At 39.2% G+C, this 24754-nt stretch overlaps 4 protein-coding genes across 5 annotated transcripts; all 4 read right to left on the bottom strand.

Annotated features, from left to right (window-relative positions):
- Window positions 1–4290: 4290 nt before the first annotated feature.
- Window positions 4291–6242, bottom strand: hoxd9a (homeobox D9a). The gene is made up of 2 exons (XM_008398901.3): window positions 5574–6242; window positions 4291–5162 (listed from the first exon to the last, which is right to left on the bottom strand). The coding sequence occupies exons 1-2, from the start codon at window positions 6151–6153 to the stop codon at window positions 4918–4920; spliced, it is 825 nt and encodes a 274-aa protein (XP_008397123.1). The 5' UTR covers window positions 6154–6242; the 3' UTR covers window positions 4291–4917.
- A 1580-nt stretch (window positions 6243–7822) lies between these two features.
- Window positions 7823–9976, bottom strand: hoxd10a (homeobox D10a). Of its 2 annotated transcripts, XM_081603386.1 has the most exons (3): window positions 9104–9976; window positions 8617–8650; window positions 8401–8533 (listed from the first exon to the last, which is right to left on the bottom strand). In XM_081603386.1, the coding sequence occupies exons 1-3, from the start codon at window positions 9813–9815 to the stop codon at window positions 8521–8523; spliced, it is 759 nt and encodes a 252-aa protein (XP_081459512.1). In that variant the 5' UTR covers window positions 9816–9976; the 3' UTR covers window positions 8401–8520. The 2 variants fall into 2 exon arrangements, with proteins under 2 accessions (XP_008397132.1, XP_081459512.1); XM_008398910.3 differs by lacking the exon at window positions 8617–8650 and having other exon boundaries at window positions 7823–8533; window positions 9104–9972.
- A 2911-nt stretch (window positions 9977–12887) lies between these two features.
- On the bottom strand, window positions 12888–15357 carry hoxd11a (homeobox D11a). Its single transcript, XM_008398921.2, has 2 exons — window positions 14730–15357; window positions 12888–14054 (listed from the first exon to the last, which is right to left on the bottom strand). Exons 1-2 carry the CDS (start codon window positions 15355–15357, stop codon window positions 13819–13821), a joined length of 864 nt encoding a protein of 287 aa, XP_008397143.1. The 3' UTR covers window positions 12888–13818.
- Window positions 15358–18332: 2975 nt separating this feature from the next.
- hoxd12a (homeobox D12a) lies at window positions 18333–23157 on the bottom strand. Its single transcript, XM_008398932.3, has 2 exons — window positions 21412–23157; window positions 18333–20096 (listed from the first exon to the last, which is right to left on the bottom strand). Exons 1-2 carry the CDS (start codon window positions 21917–21919, stop codon window positions 19858–19860), a joined length of 747 nt encoding a protein of 248 aa, XP_008397154.1. The 5' UTR covers window positions 21920–23157; the 3' UTR covers window positions 18333–19857.
- Between the last annotated feature and the right edge of the window lie 1597 nt (window positions 23158–24754).

The raw sequence follows: 24754 nt of genomic DNA, 5'->3' as shown, positions 1-24754 counted from the left end.
CAATTACGATCGGAACATTATGAATTCAATCGATTTAACTTGAGATGATTTGGAGCAGTTGATCAATCGTAAAGTGTCTTGAAATGTCGTGTAGCCTATTACTGTCCTGTGGTGACTAAATTAACTGAAATGAATTTGAAGCAACAACAACAACAACAAAAAACATACGCTGTGCACTTACTAAAACATTCATAAATATACTAACAGCGCATTTTATAGGTGTGGGTTTTGAGCATTTCTTGTTCTAAAGCACAAATGTTGGCTTGCTTCCATTAATAGAATTAATAGCTTCAATAAACAGCGTCTTCCACACGTGCATTTCCAGTGGCTAATGCTTAGCCTCTTGGCCTCCTTCCAGCCTGGTCACAAAAACGTGTGTGAATATTTTGAACCCACGGCTGCAGCAGCACTGCAGACTGAAATAGCTGACCCTGCTGTCATGATCGGCGCAGGCACATGACACCAAGTCTCTCTCTCTCTCTCTCTCACTCTCTGTCTCTCTCTCCCTGTGTTGACTCGGAAACTGGGACACTGAGAAAAATTCCTGCAACACTACATAATGCACTCCGATTTGAATGCTTGCGTTATATTCCTGCTGGCCTGTCTCAGCAGCCAGCCAGCGGGTTACACAACAAAGCAAACCAGACCAGTGTTTCCTCCCACAGCTTCGATTGTTTGCTTTACAGCCTGCACCAACTGAGACAAGTGATATCTCTCCAGCACATGCTGGAATATGGAACTGATGTTTTATTGTGAGCTAAAAGGGTGTAATTATAATCATGTGGCCGACATTTCAAAGGATTTTTTTTTTCCCCCAGTCATGACAGTCGCCTTAAAATCTCCATTAGAGGCGGTGCGCTCATCACACGGACACCTAGAAAACATCAAGCCTGCAGACTAAGAGCCAAAGAATCAATTCAGCATGTCTTCTGGTTGTTCTAATATTTGTCATAGTCTTGTGCTTTAGCGGCGCCGTCTGCTCTTTGTGTTTGGACACTTGGAACATCGGAGACACTCATGACTGTTAGTCTCAAAAGGAATCAAAGCTCTACAGTATTTGTGTAGAGTTTTTGTCCATGTAAATATTATAAATTGACTTCCATTTACAGGTCGTGGTGTTTTTAGGCATTTGGTATTTTTATGTTATTTTACCAGAGAGTTGTCTTAATATTGTTGGAGGGGTGTTTTTATTGTCTGAGAGGATGGTTGCCTGGTGATTTCTTTTCCAAACAAATCCAACCAAAGGTTAGCAAATTAGGAAAAAAAATAACTGAACTGAGTTGAAGTTGATGCAATGTAATCCTCGAAGTTCTGTTTTTTTTTTTTTAGTAGTAGTTCCACCAAGGAGAGGGACATGGGGTGGATTATGGGCAATTTAATGACCACCCCTTTAAACTTTCACACACCGTGCAGGGTCAGGCTCTTCATTCCACTTCGGTAGTAGTTATGATACAATGTTGTCTTATGTTATTTTATTTTAAGACTAGAGAGGTTAAAGGTTCAACATCCATTAGTTAGTTAGCTGGTTAGTTAGTCACTTCACACCTTGGTTAAACAGTTTGGATAATTAAATAATTTCAAAATAAGGGACTCTTAAATTTAGCATGCTTTTAACATGTTCATTCAGTTAATTTTTGTAGGATATCCACACAAAAAAATCGACTTAAAGTACGTTAAGAAGGGTAGTGAGGAGACTAGGGGTTTTTGTGTCCACCTATGGGGTTTGTGTATATATATATTTTTCCTACTCGTTTTTATTGGACCTATTTTTCAAGTTATGCGTCAGGATCATATCGGAATAAAACTTCTCACTTAGGTTTTGGTTTTCATGTCCAACCACAAGACTACCGGCGGCCAGCATGTGGTTAGCCCTTTCTTAGCATTCAGTAGTCATTTTTGTTTTGCTTTTTTAATTGAAATAAATGTAGCTGTCATTCTTTTAAGCTAGCGTTATTCATGGTATTGAATTTTTTTTCTCGACCACTTCAACGACAAAGAGTGAGGAGTTTGGTTTCTACATTCATTTTATATTAAGAATTTGATTTTGTTTAACCCTGGATAGAAACCTCTTTCAGGGAAACTTGTATTCATTTATTGCAAACAACTTTTGTTGTTTTAACAGTAGAATTGCTTCACTTACAACCAGATCTGAGTCAAGACTGTGCAAGTATGGGGGCGTTATCACACCTCCACTAATAACCTCCATATCTACAGGAAGCTTGTAGTTATTGTCACTACTTTTGAAGATTAGGTCATTGTAAGTGGGGGAGCATTTACCAAAGTTAATATGCTTTTAAACCATAAATCTGTTTAGAAAAACAAAGAAATGACAGAAAACATGTTGCATGATCTAGATAAGATCAAAGCTGAACATCAAGGGTAGGGCTGCATAATTCATTCAGAAAATATTTCATCTGTAAACTTGATCTGTGAGATTATTTTTAGTGCTCGGATGGGTTTTGTAGGTTTCGAGCCTCATATGGCTTTATGGTTCATTTAAGCCCTGGGTCATCCCTGCTTATAAAAAATGTTGTAGTTTTTTTTTTTTTTGTTATTGTTGTTGTCTATGTTGTTTCTCCAAGTTGGCATGATTTATTTACACTGAGGCGCTGAAGATCTAGGAAGTATCCAGGACACACACTAATCTGCAATAATTTAAATTACAGTAATATTAACATCATAGAAATACACAACCAGCTCTTCATCTTGAAATAAAACAGACTGCTGTTCCTAACCGGAATATTTTGGATTAATTATTATTCTTTCATCTTTATCTAAACCAAGCACAATTTTATGTAGTAAGAGAAACGTAATAGCAACCATGATGATAAAATATAGCAGTTTGTATACTCTTTTTTTCATGCATAAATAACTCTGAATTACTGCTATTCAATTTGACAGTAACATTTTCTTTTCTAACTTTGACTTGAAAATCAAAATACATGAGCCAGTGGTACCCAATAATAAATAAATAAATAGTATTGTTAAAAAAGTATTGTATCAAACTTGGTTGAAGATCTAAGTATTTTTCTTCTGCTCCAACAACAAAACACTTTTTGCTTCTGCAGGAAAACGTGTAATTGGGTTTAATTGAGACATTTTTTTTATTCTTTGTTGAAATATAAATCTGCGAAATTAAAAAGAACTCCCTGCTACCCCTGCTGACTTCAGTAAACTGTTCTTTCACGACAATTAAAACTGCCTTCTCCATTGTGCAACTGTGTGACATTCTCCATCAACAAGGAGGGCGGGAGGTCTGGATTCTGTTAAAAGATTTCCAAACCAAGTGCTTTCATTTAATAAAAAAATTAAAAACACAATAAACGTATAAAACGAAGATATTAAGTGTCCAGCTTTAAAAACGTGCGCAAACCTGCATCTGAATGGACATCTATGCCATGTAAATCACTGGACGCATGTAGGACACTGGATATTTCATTAGTTGCTCCTCAGAATTCAATTGCACTTAAAGACCAACATCGCCCTCTAGCGGTCTTGTTTTTCTTCTTAAAAGTGCCTCCCTCAGAAGAAGATGAATGATTACATTTGAAACTATATGTTTCAGCCCTCAGCTTTAGTTGAAGTTAACCTATAAGCATGCCAGTCAGCTTGAGAACCAAAATTCACAATTGAAATAAATAAAAAAACTAAACAAAGCATGATGACGACGGAGTGGCACCTGGCGTGGCTCACACATCTTAGACCAAAATAGGAGTCATCAGATTGAGGAGTCGCAACGCGCTCCGTGCAGTCAAAGTGAAGTTTTTCCCATCGGTTTGAAGTGCAGTTGATGAATAAACCTGACCATTAAGCTAGGGGGGTGGGGGGGGGGGGTGTTGGGGGGTGATTTCCTCTAAAACAATTCATCGTCCAGACACCCCTGGTGGAAAAGAAAAGAAAAGAGTGTCTATGCTTTCTGTTTGTCAGCAAGACGCGCAAAAAGCCAAAAGAGGAGCTTGATGGGGGTTTTCAAAAACCGAGCGCAATTACTGAGCAGGCCCCATAAACTAATTTAGGCCAGACGTCTGGCCAGTTCTATAGCTTTATTGGACCGAGCTTCTTCCTGCTTTAAAGCAATTCCTGGTGCAAGTTGGACAATAAATTAGAAATCCGTCGAAAACACCCTCGCCCGATCATAAACACTTTATTACTCATATAAAAGTCCCCTTTAAAAATGTTTAATTTTAGAAAAATATGTGATTCTTATCTCGTGGTGTTATTTGTCAAAAATGCAATGAAGGATATTTTTGATGGGGGGAAAAAAATCGAATCACTAACATAAGAATCATGTTTTGTTTTTTATTATTGATGTAAATTATAAATATGGAATAAGCCTTTGGGGAATATATCGCATCCTTTTAGTTAAAGAAGCTGTACACATACACACACACCTTTTTTCTGTAAACATTGTTTATAACAGATCACATTCCCATTCGTGTGTGTGTGTGTGTGTGTGTGTGTGTGTGTGTGTGTGTGTGTGTGTGTGTGTGTGTGTGTGTGTGTGTGTGTGTGTGTGTCAAAATGTCTTGCTGCAAGGGGATATATTTTACTCCAAATCTTAAAAAAGGTGAAAAATACACACACATGCACACCCACACACACATACCCCCCGCCCCCCCCCGCACACACACACACACACACTGGCACGTACACTGGCACGTTTTATATCGCATCAACTTCCCAGTGTGCGGCTGATGAGGCTAAACAAAAATGAAAACCAGTTTGCATGGCTTGAAGTTATCCGGCGCTGGATCTCACCAGGACAAATTCCTCATATGTGATGCATGTGTGTCCGATGATGCTGTCACTTACAATCAAAGGCCCATTTGAAAAATGGCTGCACAAAATAACTGTGAGATAGTTCAGATGGGTTTTCTTTTTGCCACAGAAAAAAAAAACAAAAAACAACAGCAGAGTTTAAATGACCTCCTTGCCGCTTCTCTCTCTGTTCATCTTCTTCATCTTCATCCTCCGGTTTTGGAACCAGATCTTCACTTGTCTCTCCGTTAAACTGAGTATGCGAGCCACCTCGTAGCGCCGGTCCCTTGTCAGATACATGTTGTAGAGAAACTCCTTCTCCAGCTCTAAAGTCTGATATTTGGTGTAGGGGCAGCGTTTCTTTCTCGTCGAGCGGGCGTGGATCCAGTTGGCAGCAGGGTTATCTAGAAAAGGAGATACAACATGAGGTGATCTCGAATGTGGCTTGAGTTCTTAAATAGCGGATTTGTGATGTGGCCTGAGTGTGGAAATAAAATAAAATAAAAAGCGGAATACAGGTAGATATTATATACAAAAAATTAGGTGTGATTGGATTAGATTAATTTCATCTTCCTGAGAAGATTGTTGCTGAATTAACGCATCATATTTGGGTGACTTTATTGCATGAAAAAGACCAGAGTTCCCTGCAATAACCTTTTCAGGGCGGCTTCCCCCCACCCCCATACGCAGCCTCAGTATAGTCCCAGACACTTTTATAGGTTAGTAAAACCTCCAGTTTTACACACCCAGCTCATCCAGTTCTCCTAGTTGTAAATCAGCACCAGCTATTTCTATTTTTTTTTTCTTAAACTTACTTGGGTCAAGTTGTTGTGGCTTTTCGTCTTTGGGATCGCCATGACTCGAAGCCTCGCTCCCACTCTGCTCCCTGCTCGCCTTTTCCGGACACTCCGCAGCTCCACAGGAGAACTCCGCGGTCACGGGTCGAGCCTCGGCTCCGGTCCCAGCGTCAGTTTCCTCCAGCGGGTCCCCGCCTGTAGGCTTCCCGGGCAGGAGGAGCTCCGGCTTAGTCCCGTACGGTCTGCTGCCGGAGGAGTGGAACCCGGCGAAGGAAACGTGGTTGGAGATGGGGTCCATCCAGGAGCGCACGCCGACGTATCTGCTGTCCGATGCGGGCAGATGGGACTGGTGGTGGTGATGGTGGACGTAGGGGTGATAAAGTCCCTGAGGGTGCATCGAGGACCAGGACGGGGTGAAAACGGCGGATTTAGGTGAAAAGCTGCAGGAGGAGAAGTCGGCGCTGTCCCCGGCACCTGGCGGCGGCCTCGGGGTCATGGTGTGCGGCGGCTGGATGAAGCGAGCTCCGTACATCTCCTCCGGCTCCTGCCCCATCATAGCGTCCACAAAGCAGTTACTGAGAGCGCCGCTGGAAGACATTTTTCCATCCCTTCCTTACTCATATAAAAAGGGCTGCGCTGTTAACGGGAAGCTTCCCTCTATGAACAATCATAGTATTTTTGCTGGCCTGCTTCTTACAGGGATTGGTTGCATGGATCACGTGGTCATATTTACCAATACAGCCAGTGAATAAATCCTCCCCCTTTTTTCATCAGGTTTAATTTAGATTTTCATTGTAGGAAATCATAAAAATAAAGTAAAAAAAATGCGATGGAAATCAACATATGTATTCTAAGAAATCAGACATTAAAGAATCTAAATGTAAGATGAATATGAATTGTCCCTTATATGTCTAAGAATACTCTTCTAATATCGCCCCGACATACCCTGAATGCCTGTAAAGCTCTTTATAGACTTACAAAGTCCTCGTAAAAGAGATGTAATAACACGCTGTAAAGTAGCAGACGCCGTTTCCGTTCACAATGCGGTGTATGCATTGTTAATATTTGGCAAGGAAAAGTACATTATGTTGAACTCTATTATATTACGGCTTGGTTTCGTTTTTCCATGCTAAAGGAGGAAATAGCAGTGGCTGAAATTACTGTATTCATTCAAGACAGAGCAATAATGCATCAATAAATGTTTTATGAGGTGCGTATGACAATACGTCATTTTTTCCAAAAGGTCTGTGTCTGTGTTTAGATGTTAAAAGAGCTTTTTCTTGTTTGTTTGTTTGTTTTTTATTCTTCTTCTTTTCTTGTAAATGTACTTTTAATTCTTAGGCAAATATGAAGCAAACTATATTTACCTGAGTTCCACAAAATTATGACATTTTATTAAAAACTATTGGATTGCTACATGTGAGTAACGTTTATGAATCTTGCAAAAGCAATTTGGGGATTTTTGTAATTTAAAAAAATATGTACATTTTTAATATTTTGTGGCCACGTGTGAATTTTATTTTTTTTAAAATAAATAACAAGACGGGTGAATATCTCGGAGTACACGCAGAACTTTCTTATTCCAAATGAATTCGTGCTTTGATATAACCCATAAACGCTGTGTTTATGGTGTATTAGTTAGGTTCTAAACAGGATTAACCATCAAAGCATTCGCGTGTTTTTTTAATTACAGAATCCCCGCCTCTTTGCATTCCCTTAGCTTCTTTATTCCAATGCAGAAACACACCGATGTGTTTTCTCTGCGACAAACTGCATCTGAATAACTTTATTTTACGTCCTTAGCTTTTTACTTTTACGGGCCATTTTAATTATTATAATTATAATTATTGCTAATGCAAATAAATAAGACATTTTTGCGTTCCTGCCTCACATAGAACTTCATAAAGAGCTTCTCTTTGCGAGATGGGTTACAGTTTAAATAAAATTCTGCTAATTCTACCTTAACACAAAAAAAAATTATAAAGGTGTGCTAACATGCGTATTTCTCGCAAATGAAAGTTCGTAGATTTTTACTTTTTTTTACAGTATATATATATATATATATATATATATATATATATATATATATATATATATACTATATATATATATATATCTTTAACTAAACCGTTTTAGCGGCGCTCTTTGATTCTGAGTGCAAAAACCTAACATTTCCTTTCACACCCCCCCCCCCCCCAACCCCCAGCACATATTCCTCCACTTTAAACAGCATCTAATAATCTCTGATCACACGAATGCAAATAAAATCAGCTTCTTTGACCACATATTTATTGCAAGATACACATGCACCAAAACATGCAATAAATCCACAGTTTATCATTGCTTTCCATCAAGGAAACGTGTTTGCAGCAAACAAAAGAATGGAGGCTTGCACGAAAAAGGAGCAAAAGAAATGTTTCACAAAAACACGACAAAATGTGCTTCCGTGACTCCGCAGCTTCTTCATTCCCACTTTACATCAGGAAGTCTTTTGGTAAAAAGGAAAGACTGCTTGTTCGCCACGTAATGTTTTAAGACCAAAAAGTGCTCAACCCTGTGATGAAATAACACAAACACACGACGCCACGCAACACAGGAGACAGTCACAGCTTTGTTGAAAGTTAAGATAAACGTCCAAATGCCACGAAAAGCACCAAAAAAAAAATTTATTAAAAAGAGCTATAACCAGTGGCGCGTGGAGGCTCAGGAAAAGGTGAGATTCGAGGTCAGTTCCCGGATGCGGTTTTCCCGGTTCATTTTCTTCAGTTTCATCCTGCGGTTCTGGAACCAGATCTTGACCTGCCTGTCGGTCAGGTTGACGCTCCTGCTGATCTCTAGGCGGCGCTCCCGGGTCAGGTACATGTTGAATAGGAACTCCTTCTCCAACTCCAAGGTCTGGTGCTTAGTGTAGGGGCACCTCTTCTTCCGGCCGCTCTTCGCCGTGAGCCAGTTGTTCGTCAGCGCGTCACTCTTGCAGTCTGCAGATTAAAGAGGGGGAAAAAACGAGGCCGATTGCACACTGCTGAGCACAAACATCTCACCTGCTGCTTCTGGATCTCACCTCTGGGAAATAAGACGCAATGTAAATGCTTTCCCTGAATAAGAAAAATAAATTAGAGGAGGTGATTGCAGAGGACTAAAAATAAACCCATGGTGTTGCATTACATTTACTTTTTTTTTCTTTCTTTTTTTTGATAAAATCTTTTTTCTGAAAAGTTCCAATTAAACATTCCAACTGCTGTTTAGCACTAATGAAACAACTTAGTTTAAATCAATTAATTTGTGGAATTAATTATAAGTTCAATTTGAGGAAAATAACCCTTAAAAGATGTTATGATATATATTTCTAAACAATAACAGACAGGAGACAGAGGGGTTCATGTAGCATGGTAAAAGCATTCAGCTGCCCATTATTGCAACCTGAGAAAGACTATCATTAAACATTACGACTTTAGGGCTGTTTGTGTTTTATACTTGCTTTTATGATGCTACTGGAGCCTCCTCAGAGCTGCGGATAAAAGCTTTTCATTTCACTGCAGCCAACCCACCTTTCCCTTCCTTCTGCAGCTCTGGGCTGGACGCTTCGGTTTTCTCCTCAGAGCCGGACTTTACTGGGTCCGGACTCTCCCCACGGTTCGGTGTGCTGGTTATCGTTTCTGGATCCCGGACGTTCTTTTCCGCCTCTGCAAAGCCAGAGGAAGAGGAGGAGGAGGCGGTGGCGTGCTGCGGTTTCGGAGTGACCCGGCTGAGCTGCGCGAGTGTCGGGTTCGGGCTCGGCGGCTCCTGGCAGTAGTTCTCCGGGTGCTTCCCGTTAGCGTAAGTTTGACTCAACCTGAAGTAGCCCGGAACTGGGATCTCCGGACCCTCCACGGCGCAGGGTTCTCCAATGACGTTCGAATATCCCTCTTTTTGGACTCTTTTATCTGAGTACATGCAGCAGTTGCTCTCTTCCTTGATGCTCTGTGGAAACGTGCAGTTTGACATCTGCTCTGCTCTGCAGGTTCTGCTCGGATCAGTCCAGGTGTCCATCTGAGGTATGTACGAGTGGACGCTCATGGCCGTGCTTTGGGGTCCAATCTCCCCCCTTTTGCCGAAAGACGGCAGGAGTCCACAGGTTTGCATTCCGTAGGTCCCGTGCATGTCCGAACCGGACGGCATGTACATGCTGCTGTTGGAGTAGAAGCTGTCTGTCCTGCAGGCGCCGATCAATGAGTCCACTAAGAACGGGTTGGTCGCAGGTGAACTGCTGGGGAAAGACATCTCTCTATATATGTGTATATATTTTTTGTTGGGTTTCAGTTCTTAAGAGAAGAGAGATGTCTTTTTGTAAGCTGACATGTCTAGGAAAAACAATCTGTAAGTCAGGATGCCTGCGGACCACATGACAAACCCACCAATGAGATTTGAAAATGGCCTTGAGACGCAGCCTCCTCTGGCTGGACGCGCTCTCTCTGCCGAGCCAGACGTGGTCAACAGCGACACCTATGACGCGGACTTGAAATTGGTTTTGCAGGACTTGAAGGAGGCTGTATGATTACGTTGAAAGGAACTTGTCAAATAAAAACAAAACGTGGAATTTCACGAGCAATTCTTATTTCTCATTGATGTCTCTTTGTTTCACAAGAACAGTGTGCAAACGTTGTTTTTCCACGCAAAGATTAAAAGTATGTATATTTCCCTTTGTGACTAATAGAGTAGTACCAATGTGTGTGTGTGTGTGTGTGTGTGTGTGTGTGTGTGTGTGTGTGTGTGTGTGTGTGTGTGTGTGTGTGTGTGTGTGTGTGTGTGTGTGTGTCGCGCGTGCGTGCGTGCTTGTGCGTGGTGTGTGTTCTGCAGTTTGAATGGTGCATTGGTGACAACACATCGTAAGATTATAATCAGTTAAACGCATTAGCATATTAAAAACATTTATTATTTCATCATGTTTTCCAAAGCCAAAAACAAAAAAGAGCTCACATTATGTGCATTTAAAGATATAGAGATATTACCTAAACATTCAATAAGTTAAAAACTAAAATTTAAATGCAAATACACTTTGTTGCTTATTCGTTTAATTTATCTAATTTGTGAGACATCGTCTTTGGAAAATATATTTAACAAGCCATAGAGGCTAAAATATGCGCAGACGTTACCCCCCAAAAAACGGCACAAAGCTTTATGCGACTGGCGCTTTGGGTTTTCAAAACCTGAAGGTACCCCTGGTACTTTGTCCGCAGAGAATGCGATGTTGTAGTAAATTGAGCCGCATCATCTTAGTCGCAAACTATTAATACTGCCTGTAGATATCATTCAGTATATCTATAATACCTTTATAGATATGTTATGTTCTTCATGTCATAAATTAGTTCGTTCTTATTTCTATCTAAGCCTAATTTCACTCGTTGCGTTAAAAATAACCTGATGGGAACAGCGGGGTGCGCAGTATCAAGAGCTTCATTGTTCAGCCTTTAAGGAGGGTGAATGAGAGCACGATGGAGTGTTTCCACTCAAATCAGCGCTTAGTGATATCTGAGCATATGCTAGAATATATGTCACATTGGCTGTGACTTGTCCCAGTGTTATGGGCAATGATAACAATAGGAAGCAGAATCACGCAATTTAAGACGTAGTGATAAGGTCTGAAATAACGACAGAGGTATTCTAGATATATTGAATGATATCTACAGGCAGTATTAATAGTTTGCGACTAAGATGATGCGGCTCAATTTACCGCAACATCGCATTTAAACAGAACATTATATTTTTAATGAGGAGATAAAATTAGGCCAAATATGTTTCGCTTTTAATAAGAACTTGTTCCATATTGATCAAGTTACACTTTCAAAATAATGTGTAAACAAACTTCTGTTGCGTTGAGTTATAGTTTCCAAGGGAAGCCATAAAATACATTTAAAACATATATACGATTGATTATATATAACTGGACACAACATATCAAGTTGTCTCCAGGATACAACTGGATATGTTAAAAAAAAATTTCATTACATAAAAAATGTAAATGAATGAGCAAATCAAAGTTTTACTACTAGTACTTATTACTTTATTATTATTATTATTATTATTATTATTATTATTATTATTATTATTATTATTATTATTATTATTATTATTATTTAAAACACAATGTCTAATGTAGCATAATATAATATAATATAACATAAAATAATACAATATAATATAATATAATATAATATAATATAATATAATATAATATAATATAATATAATATAATATAATATAATATAATATAATATAATATAATCAGAAAAAATTTCCCCAAGTTAAACTCTCATTCAACAACATGTCTTTTTTTTTTTTTCTTTCAATTTGGCAATTATTTATATCAAATGCTTCAAAGGATACAGGCAAAGAGAGATTGTTCATGAAATAACAGATCAAAGATTTCAAGATCAACAATGTGATATTACCTTTTAGCCTTTAGCTCTGTCACATGGTTCGCTTTGCGTAGCTTTACAGCCCTAAGGATGGACCTGATCTAATCTGTTCACCAGTTAGTTCAGACCCGATGAAACCACTAGAATATCCGACTGCTTGATAAAGGACATTTCTTCAACACACTTGGAAGAAATATATATATATATATATATATATATATATATATATATATATATATATATATATATATATATATATATATATATATATATATATATATATATATATATATATATATATATATATATACTAAGCAATAATATCAGACATTTAAAATAATTAATAAAAATAATAATAATTGATGCAAAAATGTATTTTTTTTTCTTTTTCATTTATTGGTAATTTTACAAGTGTTTTTATGGGTGTGCCTGGAAGGCTGAAAGGAAAGAGATTGCGAAAAGCCTAATAGATGATTTAGCTGAAGGAACTGCTTAAAAATAAAATCGCAGTAATCCCTGGGCAGAACAGATTGTTCCACCTCGGACTGGTTTCCATGTTGGATACATATTAAAATTGCCCGAGTCTGCATTTCCATTCAACTAAATATGAAAGTCTGCCCTCATGTGGATACAATGTGAATATAAAAACACACAGACACACACATACACACACACACACACACACACACACACACACACACACACCTACACACACACACACACCACGCAGTTTGTGATCCATTTTTCATGCCAGAATAAAATCACGACCCAGGGAAATTAGAGTGCATGAAAAAAGGAATCAGGAATAACTTTAACATTAATTCCTGTTCGTTCGTGACTTAAATGCAGCTCAAAAATACAGTGAGACTACATTAATTATTCCTCTGCATTGCAAGTGTTAACAGGTTTCTGTAAACAGACTTGTTGCAGTCGAGACTTTTCTTTCTTTTTCTCTTTTTTTTTTTTTTTTTTGCAAAACAGTTTTGTAAAGCGAAGCTGCACAACACGTTTTCAGCACATTCAAGCGAACTCGAAAATAAGAAAAACCTGTAAAAATCTCTTTCTCCCGCACCTTCCCAGTCCTTTGCAGGTGATGCCAGAAGTCCGTGACATACCAAAACAACAACAAGAACAACAACAACAGAAAAAAAAAAAAAAAAAACATCCAACAAAACAAATACAACAAAATCTGAATCTGGTGGAAACCCAATAGAAATGCGCTTGAATGTGGAGTGAAAGCTCTTTAAGACCGGATGGAAGATCTGTCCTCATGTGGTCTGGGGGGCTGAAACACCACAGTCCAATAGCCCCTTATTTAGATCTTTACAGCTACTTTTTATTATGCTGTCTAGACGGTTCAAGGTTTAGCAAACAATCCAGTTTTTCAAAGCAGAGGAAACAACGGGATCATACAAGACTTCTAGCACCAAACTGAAATTGCGCTCCTTCATGTTTCACCCCAACCCCCTCAAAAGTATAACACAAAATCGTTTTCCTTCTTCTTCTTTTTCTTTTTAGCCTCACGTGAGTATTTTTGTAAATGAGAATAGTTTTCTCTGCTTATCATTTAACAATACACAACATCTAGTACATGCACGTTACAAATATATCTACAAAAGGAAAAAAGAAAAGAAGGAGGAATATATTTAATATAAATTCAAAATAACAATGAAAATATTCTGATTGACTTAATTGCCAGTGAAGCCAATAAATGGATGAACAGCTCAAAATAAACGTACCAATTATCTAAAATATGTGGCAAATTAGCTTTCAGTTCTTATATAGTACCAAGAAGCTTTTTCAGTTCAGTCTGTGTGTGTGTGTGTGTGTGTGTGTGTGTCTTTGGATGCTACAGCAAGCTTCAGATATCAGAATAAAGGGTTTCCAGTAAAATACTGTAGGCGGTCTCGGTTGAGTTTTTTCTCCTTCATTCTCCTGTTCTGAAACCAAATCTTCACCTGGCGATCTGTCAGGTTTAACATTCTGGACAGCTGGAGGCGTTTCTCTTTGTTAATGTAAACGTTGAAGAAAAACTCTCGTTCAAGTTCTCGGATTTGGTATTTGGAGTACGGACACCTCTTCTTCCTGGACTTGGTTGATGAACCTGCAAAACAGAGGAAAAAAAAAACAATCGTGAACAAAATCCAACCAACCCCCCTGCATGAGAAGAAAGGTATGGTTAGTGTCCAGGATCACCGAGTGTTAAGTGAAATAAACTGTGTTTTTAAAAAAAATGCAATAATTTAGCCAGGCCTTTATTGGTAGGAAGGCCCTTACGTATACACACTCTCCCACTCGCACACACACAAACCTAAGCAGACAGCTCGAACGCTCGCGCATGCATACACACACACACGCATAGACACACACACACTCACTCACTCAAACACACACAATTCAGAGGTTATCTGCATAAAAAAGACCTGATTGTCATGCGTATTTTGGCACCCATTTTTTTCCATCTTAAATCTGCCTTTAAAATATTGATCCCTCCGCCAAAATGATCACTTTTTAATGCGCCATCAATCTAAGTTAAATCAATTCACATTGCATTGTTCTTGCACGCAGGAAACCTTAAAGCACGGTTGCTTTAACTGTTTCCCATTGTAAATTTCTTTACAACCGTAAAGTAAATCTTATTGGGATATAAAAGCTTTTGCATGCTTATAAAGCTGCATATAACCCACGGATCGTCACGGAGGTGGACACTGTGCATCCCAGACGCTCCGAACATCTTTTGTTCATCGCATAATGAGGGGAAAACACAGACTAGACTCACTCTGACGGCTACTCTGGTCGCCGCAGTTGGAAGACGAGTCCTCGTCGACGCTCCCGGGAGGCTCTGCGTTTTGTTGCTCCAGTTTGGTTACAGCCTGGCTGATGTTCGTGGCATCAGCATCGTCATGGTGGTCGTGGGCAGCAGTCTCTGCAGCCTTTTGTTTGGGGTGCTCCGTGTTAGGAGAATCAAAGAACTGGTCGAAGCCCTGGGGAAGAACACCGTTTCGGCCCACTCCCGCGAAGAAATTGCACTGCGCGCTGGTTCCCCCGTGGTGACCGTACAGGGACTCGTTTTTAAATATCACATCCGCCCTGCCGCTCGACGACTGAATCAGTTCCCGGTGCATTATCTCGTCCGCCGAGTAGTAAGACGCGTAATTGCCCCTGTAGTGCCATTTGGGATGGTCCAGTCCATAATCCCTGAACGCGACTTCTCGAACAGGTTGGACTTGGGCTATATTTGGCGAATAGGGGAAATTTATCTGACACGAAGTAGTCTGCGGTAGAAAGGAGGAGACTGAGGTGAAATCAGGCGTCGAAACATAATAAGTGCAGCTGGGCAAAAACATATTTGACGCACAGCTGCGATCGTCGAATTCCGTCATTTTTCTTCTTCCTTTTTCCTCCATGCAACAGAGGGACGGAGTTGGCGGCGCGGCCGCGTTAAACTTTGTCCATCTGTAGCGCCGCGGGTGTGCGAAGAGACCCCGACAGAGAGGAAAAATCGGAAACGCAGGCAGACCTGCAATACATCTTGATCGATTCCTGAGGTAATTGTGTCATGTGATCCAGCTAAGAAATTACCATACATCAATATCAGTCATTAAAAACAGCATGGAAAAAAAAAAGCAACTCATGTGAGCGCTTACAAGAGACTCTATTGGCTGCCTGGCTGCAACGGAAACTCCTCTCCAGCCCTTTTTTTGCCCCAAAGCTCATAGAAAAAAAAAGGGACATTTTTTAACCATTGCTGGAATATTGACTTTAATGCTGTACAGCAGGATCATTCTCGCTGGAGATTGATCTCTGCAGCCACACCCACTCAATGCGTCAGTAAATTTAGAGAATGCATTGTCTGTAAGCAACAGTTGAAAAATGATCTGCACGCTTAATGCAAGGTCACCAGGACTGCAGAATCACGTTTTCTTGCAGACAAATGGTAAATCTCATACTAAATTCATGAGCAATGTGCGGTAACGCAAAAAAGAAAAAGAAAAAAGAAAATAAAGCAAGCAAAAGGATCTGAAGAAAGTGGGTGTTTATGTTAATTAAAAGACAAATAGCAACGGCCAGCAGCGTGATGGAAAACAGGAGTTACTGGTGCAACAATGGAAACAATCAAATGCCTCAATCTGTATGAAAGCTTGCAAACTGATTCATTTTAAAAGAAAAAAAGTTTAAACAAATAAATAAGTAAGTAAATAAATAAATCCAATACTTATATAGGTAAAAAATTATCCAGACAAAGAACAAAAAGCCGGGGAAAAAAACAATCATGTAGATTCAAATGTGAATATCTGGACACATTCTGCACTGCCAAGTCCAAAACAACTGGCTTTGACCGTCTGCCGTGTCTAGGTGATGTCCAACAAGTATCCTCTGCAACCATATCGTTTTATTGCCCCGCAGGCAACCATGCGTGTAAAGCTCGCCTCCTTCCTCGGTGGGAAAACTCAAGTTAAAAACACGGGGGGACGATAGCTCATCACTCCAGCCTCGAACAATATTTTGTTTGGAATTGTGAGTATTGTTTTTCTTTAGCTTTATTATTATTATTATTATTATTATTATTATTATTATTATTATTATTATTATTATTATTATTATTATTATTATTACTCACAAAACAGAAAGCTTTTCAGAAATTTCATATTCACGCATCTAAAGGGCTTTACATGGTAAAATATGTTCAAACTCCTCTGGTTCAGTATACGCCACTTTGAGAGGCACCACAACAAGTAGATGTGAAAGAAACCAAAGTTTGCGTTTGTTGGATGGCTGCTTTGCATAATCAAAACCGCCACGATTTCAGGCATCCTCTTTAATTCAACAGTGAGGATTTCTGCCTGTACGTTACTCTCTGGTCTCTCTCTTTTATGATCATTTTTGACTGGACCCACACTATGAGGAACTTGTTGCCCATCAAGTATAAATACTAAATTAAATTAGAATTAGTTCTATTTTTCTGAAATCACGTTTTTTGTTGCTATTGTTCTTGATTTTTTTGAAATCAAGAGCATAGCTGTACTATGCAGTACTGCATAGTACAGCTATGCAGTACTGCAAATCCAGTTCTGCATAGCTGTTGATTACTGGAAGTTGAAGTTGTATAGGGAAAACACACAGGAGTCCTTATTCGTTGCAAATTATTTTGACAATTTAACAACCCCGAATTGTGGTGACTTTCATAGAACCGTGGACTTAATTAAGAGGGTTAATTGTATGAATTATCTGTTTGTGGCAAAAGTGTTATTTTATTATTACTTTTAACATTGTAACACAGTTGCACCAAAATACTTCCTCAAATCAATTTCTCAAAAGTAGACGTGAACTACAGGCAATGTTGGCTCAAGGTTGTTTTTAATAGAACATATGCAAAATATATGCTCTATTATTTCTAAAACCTTCTATGATAGTGTTGCAAAGCCTCTTATTTACTCACTGCGTAAAATCCTAAACTGTGTACTGAAGACTGACGTGGATTCTTCAAGTAAAAATCCTTTTTGCATTCACAAAAACACGCGTCATTTTTGTTCGGACTGTTTGAAGCCGCAGTCGTGCTAACTTGACCTTAACTTTCTTTCTGCATCCCTTTTTTATGTTTAGGAGCAAGAGCAAAGTGAAGCAGCAATATGATGCTACAAATAAGTAATGCTTTGAAAATGCATTTACAGCACTTAAAATGTGTGTATTGAGGTGTTAAAACAAAGAAAATGCCAAATACATACAAACTCATTGAGAGTGGAAAATATGGTAAAAGTGCATTATTATTATTATTTTTATTATTTTAAATCAGACAGTAGTTACAAATGTGACGTTTCGTCTCTTCTTGCACATTAAAGAGTGAGTGAAGTGTCAGAGAAATAACTAAGCTCCATCGATGCGGTGTTGAGAACTTGATTATGTGCAGAACAGCCACAGATGGACGCTCTCCATTGTTATATGTCTCCCACGCTGCTCCTTTGCTGTTTCGTCATCCCCACGCACCCACTCCCAAAGCAGGATCTTCAGTCTCTTCTTATCTGTGTCTTGGAATGACAATATGAGACCACCGGGTCACTTCTCAATCACGGTCAGAAGCCAGTTTTTCTGTATAATAAAAACACTTTCGCTTGTGCGTCTGCTTTGGGGACTTTTAATGTGCACCAAGCGTGATAGAGATACTCGGGAGGTGTTTGACTATTGAATTACACCCGACACGATAGGTCGCAGCCACAGGAATTGCCCACTGTGGGTGATGGTTGCGGCTGCTGTGTGTAACGCACGTCGAGGAAGATTTACGCAGATAAATAAACAAGGTGGTATTAGCCGCTGGGGTATTTCGTATCAAACTGAGTGCTGGATATTCTATCAGGAGATAATATTTTATGGAGATCTTGTGGGCTAAAAATAACATTTACTCATCGCTGCGTGTGCGCATGTCAAACAGTAGTGGTAGTGATAGAGCCTGCATCCGTTGTTTTCTCCACTACTTTTTCACTCCTGCAAGACTGCTGAGTGGAATTGGAAACTTATTTTAAAAATAAGCGCAGTGGGGTTTATTAAATGACTGTGAATTCAACAAATATGGTGCATAACGTAATATCCAGGAAAGATGATATTATGGAATCTATGTGGCTAAAAATAATGATTACCCCCTTTGTTGCACGCATTTGAAGCAATGGAGCGATTGTAAATTCTGGCTCCTTCACTACTGTTTCACTTCTGCAGAGCTGCAGAGAGAACTAATTTAAATATAGCAAAAACAGTACAGATTCTACTGAGCAAATGTCTGAATATCTGATTGACACACGCATAAACATCGCCATATATATTATACAACAATATTCAACAACAAATTTTTTAAAATTAGGTTTATTTGCAGATGCGGTGTTGCGTCCTGACTACCGACCCATTTTTTCCTACTGTCCGTGAAGGGGACTGTTCATGATTTTCTTTAGAATTCCACAGATGCATCATTTCTGGTGTTAAAAAAAACATTCAAAGAGGCATTCAAATGTCCTTTCGACATGCATTAAACTAAATAAAAGAACCAAGAGTCACTTTTCAACCATATGGGGGAAAAAAGACAAAAAATATATTGTTTAATGGAGCACCCTCAAATTCTTCCACATTAACTCGTATTGCTCGTTTGAATTGTTACCCAAACAAAAGACTCGCTCAGCCAGAAATAAATAAACAAAAAAAATAACAATATTATAAAGTAGATTCAGAAAGGAATGAAATAGGCGGGCACGAATTTTGATTTGCCGAAACGTGTGATAAAAAGGACATGCAACCACGACATCATTTATTACATTTTTAGGTCATATTTTTTACCACTTTTAATCATTCAATCTTGACAGTAATGTTATACTAGGGAACGACTTGAGTCATCACAAGACAACTTTCACGCGAAATACAACTTCGTACTTAAAAAAAAGGGGGATCCTGATTTTTTTTTTACAAAAGTTATGATTTAGCTTGAGCTAATAAGAACGTTGCGCTCTACGATAAGAAATACCAGCATTATATCTTAATATTTTAAGCTTTTTTACTTTAGTCCCATGAAACAAAATGTGTTTGCGTGAAACAGTGTGCCCGTTTGTGTAGCGAAAATACTCCTGGTTTGAGCTAAAGCAATCATTTCCTGCCATCCTTTCCTAAAAATAGCCAAAGTGCTTTTGTTGTCTCAGACAGAAAACAGACAGGAGCAAATATAGGATCAGAGAACCGGTCGGTATAGAGAGGCAGTCGTGCGCTTTGTGCTCAATAATCCGCTGCAAGAACCTTCCAACGACTCCAAATAATAAAAAAAAATGAGATGTACAATTTAATACCAGCGGAGACATACAGAAAACAGAGAAGGGACGACACAGCAAGTCTGGAATTATTCCCCAGCCGGTTCAGGATCAAGTCCAAAGGTCACATCAGTACGTGGCGAAAGCGTGTTCACGCATCATGAGGCGCTTCTTCTTCATCCTGCGGTTCTGGAACCAGATTTTCACCTGCTGGTCGCTTAGTGCGAGTCTGTCTGACAGTTCCTTTCTCTTCTGGCGATTGATGAACTCGTTCAGCAGAAATTCATTCTCAAGTTCAGCGAGCTGGTGCTTCGTGTAAGGTTTCCTCTTCTTTCGGGCTTTCATGTGTGAGGAGCACCAGGGGGCACCTGAAGAGGAAAGAGAGGCGACAGGTTTCACGCTTTTGGAAAAAAAAAAAAAAAAAACACCCCCCAAAAAAACAACAACAAAAAAACATATGAATTCAACGGGGAAAAAAATGATTAAAAGGATAGGCAACATTTCCCCACTGGTAAATGTAACTCAACTAAATTGGACTGTATTTTATTAGAATTACGGTCAAATTGGACTGTGTGTAACTTCTGAATCTGTTCATGTAATCGAACGGAATTGGATGGATTTCATTATGCATTTCTCTATTGTCCCAAAGGAAGTGGGTCTTAAATGAACTCAGTTCTGGAAAGATGCAGAAGTGCAAAGTCAGAAAAGCGGTGCAAATTACAAGAGTTGCACTGGTCAATGGGCCAGAGGCCTGAATCAGTCGAGTTTCTCTGGATCAGTTCTGATCATCAAACACTCAGAAGCAGATATTTTTTCACACCTCTTTCATCCAACGCACCAGGAATCCAATTTCTGACAGCCTGTAAATGTCCAAAGCAAAAACATGTCGATGCACTAGTTATCTTGTAATTCCATAATTTACTGTTGGGTTGTAAAGTGCTGCACTTGAAGCGTGAATCAATATATTTTTTTCGCATATTCCTGATACTAGTCCTTGGGAAATTAAAAGAGGAAAGGTCCAAACTTTAAGCTAACAAAGAAAACTGGAAAGTTGTAATTTCCAGCAAGAGCCCGAGCGATGCTTTCCTCAAAGTTTTTGAATTATTAAAAAGCACTTGCGTCTTCCTGTAATGTCGATTCCAGTTTGTACTTTACGTGCACATATCACCGTGGCTGCCATAACGTATGGCTGTTCATACGTCATATTTGAAACGTTACTTTGGGAGTTTTCACTTTCATCTTCTGTTGCTTTTTTAATGTTTTTATTCGCAGATTTGCATTGTTATGTATAATGCGGGACCAATTTCCCATTTGTATCACTATATTCCATTTTATAGTTAGTATTCTCCATATACTAACTGTTATATTTATTGTGTTTTAATGGGTTTTGTTTTGGTTCGATGCTATATACTACTGATATAGATAACAATGATTGTTTCAGAACAGAATATATCTTTGCATGTCATAATTGCATAGCACAGAGTGTGAAAAGCAAACTCTTGGATTTTGGATCTTTCCAAAAAGCTCTGTATAAGAGGGGGTTACGGAGCCGTTTCTTAAAATTGTAAGTCCAAACCACAGGTTTTAGTTAGTAACTAACTGATTAAAAGGGTTAAAAAGAGGCAAATTATCCTAACTATGCTTGAAATACGCAAGTAAAGTAGTCTTTGTTTTGTCCTTCACCTTGGCCAAATGTGGTCCTGGAGCACGGGTTATTTGATGGCGCCTCAGTGGGTTTGTGCTCCTGCTTGGTGCCGCTCAGAGGCGCCGATGAATCCGGATCAAGCTGAGTCTCAGAGCAGTGTGACTCAGTTTCTAACTCTGAGATTCCACGGATCCCGTGCTCCGACGCAGCATACACTGCTTCCTGTAGCCTGCCAGCCTCCTCGGTCTTTTGGAAGCACCGAGCGTGGTCACGCTCCTTGACAAGGCCGCCGGCGGAGCTGGGAAACGGCGGGCAGAAGCCTCCGAAGGGGCGGCTCTGAGTCGGAGGAGCCGCCGCACACGAACTTGAAGGAGACCACGGGTGCGCGCAAACCTCTCTTCTGCCATACGCAGGGAGCTGATGCAGCCCCGGTATGTGGGCCCCATTGCCGCAAAGGTTGGAGAAGTAGAGCGATTCTGGGGCAGCGAAATTCAGCAGAGAACCAACATAGCCGGGATTTAAGGGATTCCGTTCACACATTTCCATGGAGCTTTGCACAAACCGCCTTCTTGCAAGGTCCTTTTGCAACTCCAGAAGAATAAAGGGAAGGTAATTGTTGATTTGTTAATGCGGAATCACGTGATATGCAAAATATGTTGTCCGACCCACCCTTGTCTCAGTCTTACAAAGCAAAATTAATCCATGGGGTATTATGTTGGTATAAACCAGAACAGGCAGCTTTTCTCACACTGGAACCTCTAAATTACAACATCTAATGAAACTTTTTTTTTCCATTCAGCTATTAAGAATATAAGTTTGATCACAGAACCTATAACATGACCAAGGTGACCGAGAGTCAAGAAGGAAACACAAGGATCGACTCCTCTTTCATATAAAGCGCAACATAAGCATATTATGGGAGCCGCACATGAAAGATTCAGAGCTGCTGTGGTAACAGATCTGCTGCTGCTGCTGCTGTTGCTTCTTTCTTTGTGGTCTCCATTTTACAGGCTGTTCAAGCCACCTTTTTTATTCGTATAAAGGCCCTAAAGCTGCGGGAAAAGGCACAGCTATAATTACACACATCAGCACGAAAAGCTCCGGTGGATTTGGTTTGGCCAACAACTTTCTTCTTCTTCTTTTTCTTCTTCTTCTTCCTCTTCTTCTATCTTTAATGTTTTGTTCATAAAAAGTGTTGACTCAGTTTCGAAATGTTCCCATCTACATCCGCGGTGGAGCAAATAGTCACAGTTTAATTAAAAACGGCAGTTCTCTCACAAATAACTTTTAACAGAGAGAAGAACACAACGACCGTATCATTTCTCTGTACGTGATTCTGCGAGGAACTCACATTTCCATCTCTGATAGGAATTATGCTTAATGATTCAGGCAAATGTTCACATCACACAACACAGTTGGAGAGAAGACGCACTCGATTACAGATTGTGAGCTCTTGCTCGGTATGTTTCCTATTTTCCCATGCGTCCTGCCAAAGAATGATAATATTGCATTGTACTCTAAACCCAATTGTACGTGTGCATTGATGTTGTCCAAAACTACGGCTTTCATACGCATACAGGGTGTGTCCACACATTGTTCAACTTGCTTTCAAACTGTTTTTTCGGAGAATTCGACACTATTCGAACGCCACACTGTACAAATGAATTTTGGAAGGTATTCAATATTCGACGGTGAAATTACTTATGTTTCAATCAGACATATTAGTTTGTTTTCCTTAATAAAACTTAGAATAAAAATATTATATTCTAAGTTTCAATTGAACTAAATTAGACACGTCATTCATTTCAGGAGGAAAATAGTTTTTTGCAGAAATAATAAGTGAAAACAGAAACACCTTGTTTACTAGCTACTACTTTTTTTTAATAACAAATCCAAACTAAGTTTAATTCCATTGAACATGTTGACTCAGTCATCTTTCTTCTCATTCCTTGTGTCCAAAATTCCATCCATAACAGTGAGGCTGATATGTAATGAGCAACACTGAATGAATAAATGAAGGTGGAGAGTTTTCACAAGTTTTCTGGTTGAGAAAGTTTCTGTACATGTGATAATAAAAGTTCAAGTTCTTCTTTAACGACTTTAGCCACGTAGCTATGTTAAAGTCAAGCCAAAGTGGGGCTTTTAAACCTTGAGACAGTCGCTGCAATAAGCAAGACATTCTAGCTTTGGTTGTCAGGAAAAGGGCTTATATGCACCTCCGTGGAATAGATTTGTTTTATTTTATTTCATTATTCTTTTCATTATTCTTTTGTGTGTGTGTGTGTGTGTGTGTGTGTGTGTGTGTGTGTGTGTGTGTGTGTGTGTGTGTGTGTGTGTGTGTGTGTGTGTGTGTGTGTGTGTGTGTGTGTGTGCGACAGTTCACACAGCAATACAGAACAGTTTCTAAACCCTTCTAATGTAACATTCCCTCCCCCAGCCTGACACACTCTCCTCATATTTCCTTTTTCAGCTTGCTAACGTAGATATGACAATAAAACATGTCCAACTGGTTTTATTTAACCTTAAAAAGCTCTGTTAATGTTTCAGCAACGTTTTGTGCCGAAATCAGAAAACAATTCTTAGCTTTGACAGCATTCGAGGCCCGATCAGTTAAGGGAAATTATCTTAATCATTAGTTATTTAAAAATAACCATAAATCAAATTCGACTAACTTGCTAAAGTGTCTTGCAGGTGTTAAACTCAATCTTATTGATCAAATTGCAACGATCTGTTTTACAAGTGTGTCCGACTTCATCCTCCCTTTTGTCAAACATAAGCGCATTTAGTAACCTTGGACTCGGTTCTTCATTAATGGAGTTTCAGCTATCTACCTCATCATTGACATGCGGCTCATCTAAATTAGCAGAAATGTTGTGATTTTTTTCTTTCCCCTCGCTGTTTGATGCCTCGCTTGGATACAAAGGTTGAACAGCAGTCATATTTTTCGTACGCGTCTCAAAATGTGCAGACGTTTAGAAAACGAATTCAAGTTATTATATATATATATATATATATATATATATATATATATATATATATATATATATATATATAGTTTTTTTTTCACAGACATTAATTCAGCGCCACGCCAATGTTGCAACATTGTTTCGATCTTTCCTCGAATCAAACGCATCAAATGCGGACGTTAATATTTGCCCGTTTAGCCAATTAACTTTTTCTGAGTTCATTTCGTGCTCCAAAGCCACGGACACCCCTCATAAACGCCTAAATCGCAAACTTAGACAAAGTTTTAGTGCCGTTTACAGCTCCTCAATCCCCGTGTTTACGGTGCCAGGAGCCAAAGTGAGGAGCTCAAGTCTGGCTGATTTCCATGGCCTTTGACTGAAGCGCTTCCTTGTCCATTGTCCTTGGTAATAAACT

The sequence above is a fragment of the Poecilia reticulata genome, chromosome 2 (assembly GCF_904066995.2).
Source record: "Poecilia reticulata chromosome 2, P_reticulata-male-v2, whole genome shotgun sequence".
Taxonomy (NCBI): Eukaryota; Metazoa; Chordata; class Actinopteri; order Cyprinodontiformes; family Poeciliidae; genus Poecilia; species Poecilia reticulata.
Note: the sequence above shows the minus strand (reverse complement) of the source record. Positions and strands in the feature narration are given on the sequence as shown.

Bases quoted from the DNA above. Each gene is read 5' to 3' on its own strand.
- hoxd9a (XM_008398901.3), bottom strand. From the start codon at position 6,153: ATGTCTTCCAGCGGCGCTCTCAGTAACTGCTTTGTGGACGCTATGATG. The intron at 5,163-5,573 runs GTAAGTTTAAGA...CTCCTTTTCTAG, and splicing joins GCCACAACAACTTGACCCAA to ATAACCCTGCTGCCAACTGG.
- hoxd10a (XM_008398910.3), bottom strand. From the start codon at position 9,815: ATGTCTTTCCCCAGCAGTTCACCTGCGACCAACCCGTTCTTAGTGGAC. The intron at 8,534-9,103 runs GTGGGTTGGCTG...TTTAATCTGCAG, and splicing joins GCTGCAGAAGGAAGGGAAAG to ACTGCAAGAGTGACGCGCTG.
- hoxd11a (XM_008398921.2), bottom strand. From the start codon at position 15,357: ATGGAGGAAAAAGGAAGAAGAAAAATGACGGAATTCGACGATCGCAGC. The intron at 14,055-14,729 runs GTGAGTCTAGTC...TCTGTTTTGCAG, and splicing joins CGACCAGAGTAGCCGTCAGA to GTTCATCAACCAAGTCCAGG.
- hoxd12a (XM_008398932.3), bottom strand. From the start codon at position 21,919: ATGGAAATGTGTGAACGGAATCCCTTAAATCCCGGCTATGTTGGTTCT. The intron at 20,097-21,411 runs GTGAAGGACAAA...TTTCCTCTTCAG, and splicing joins CAGGACCACATTTGGCCAAG to GTGCCCCCTGGTGCTCCTCA.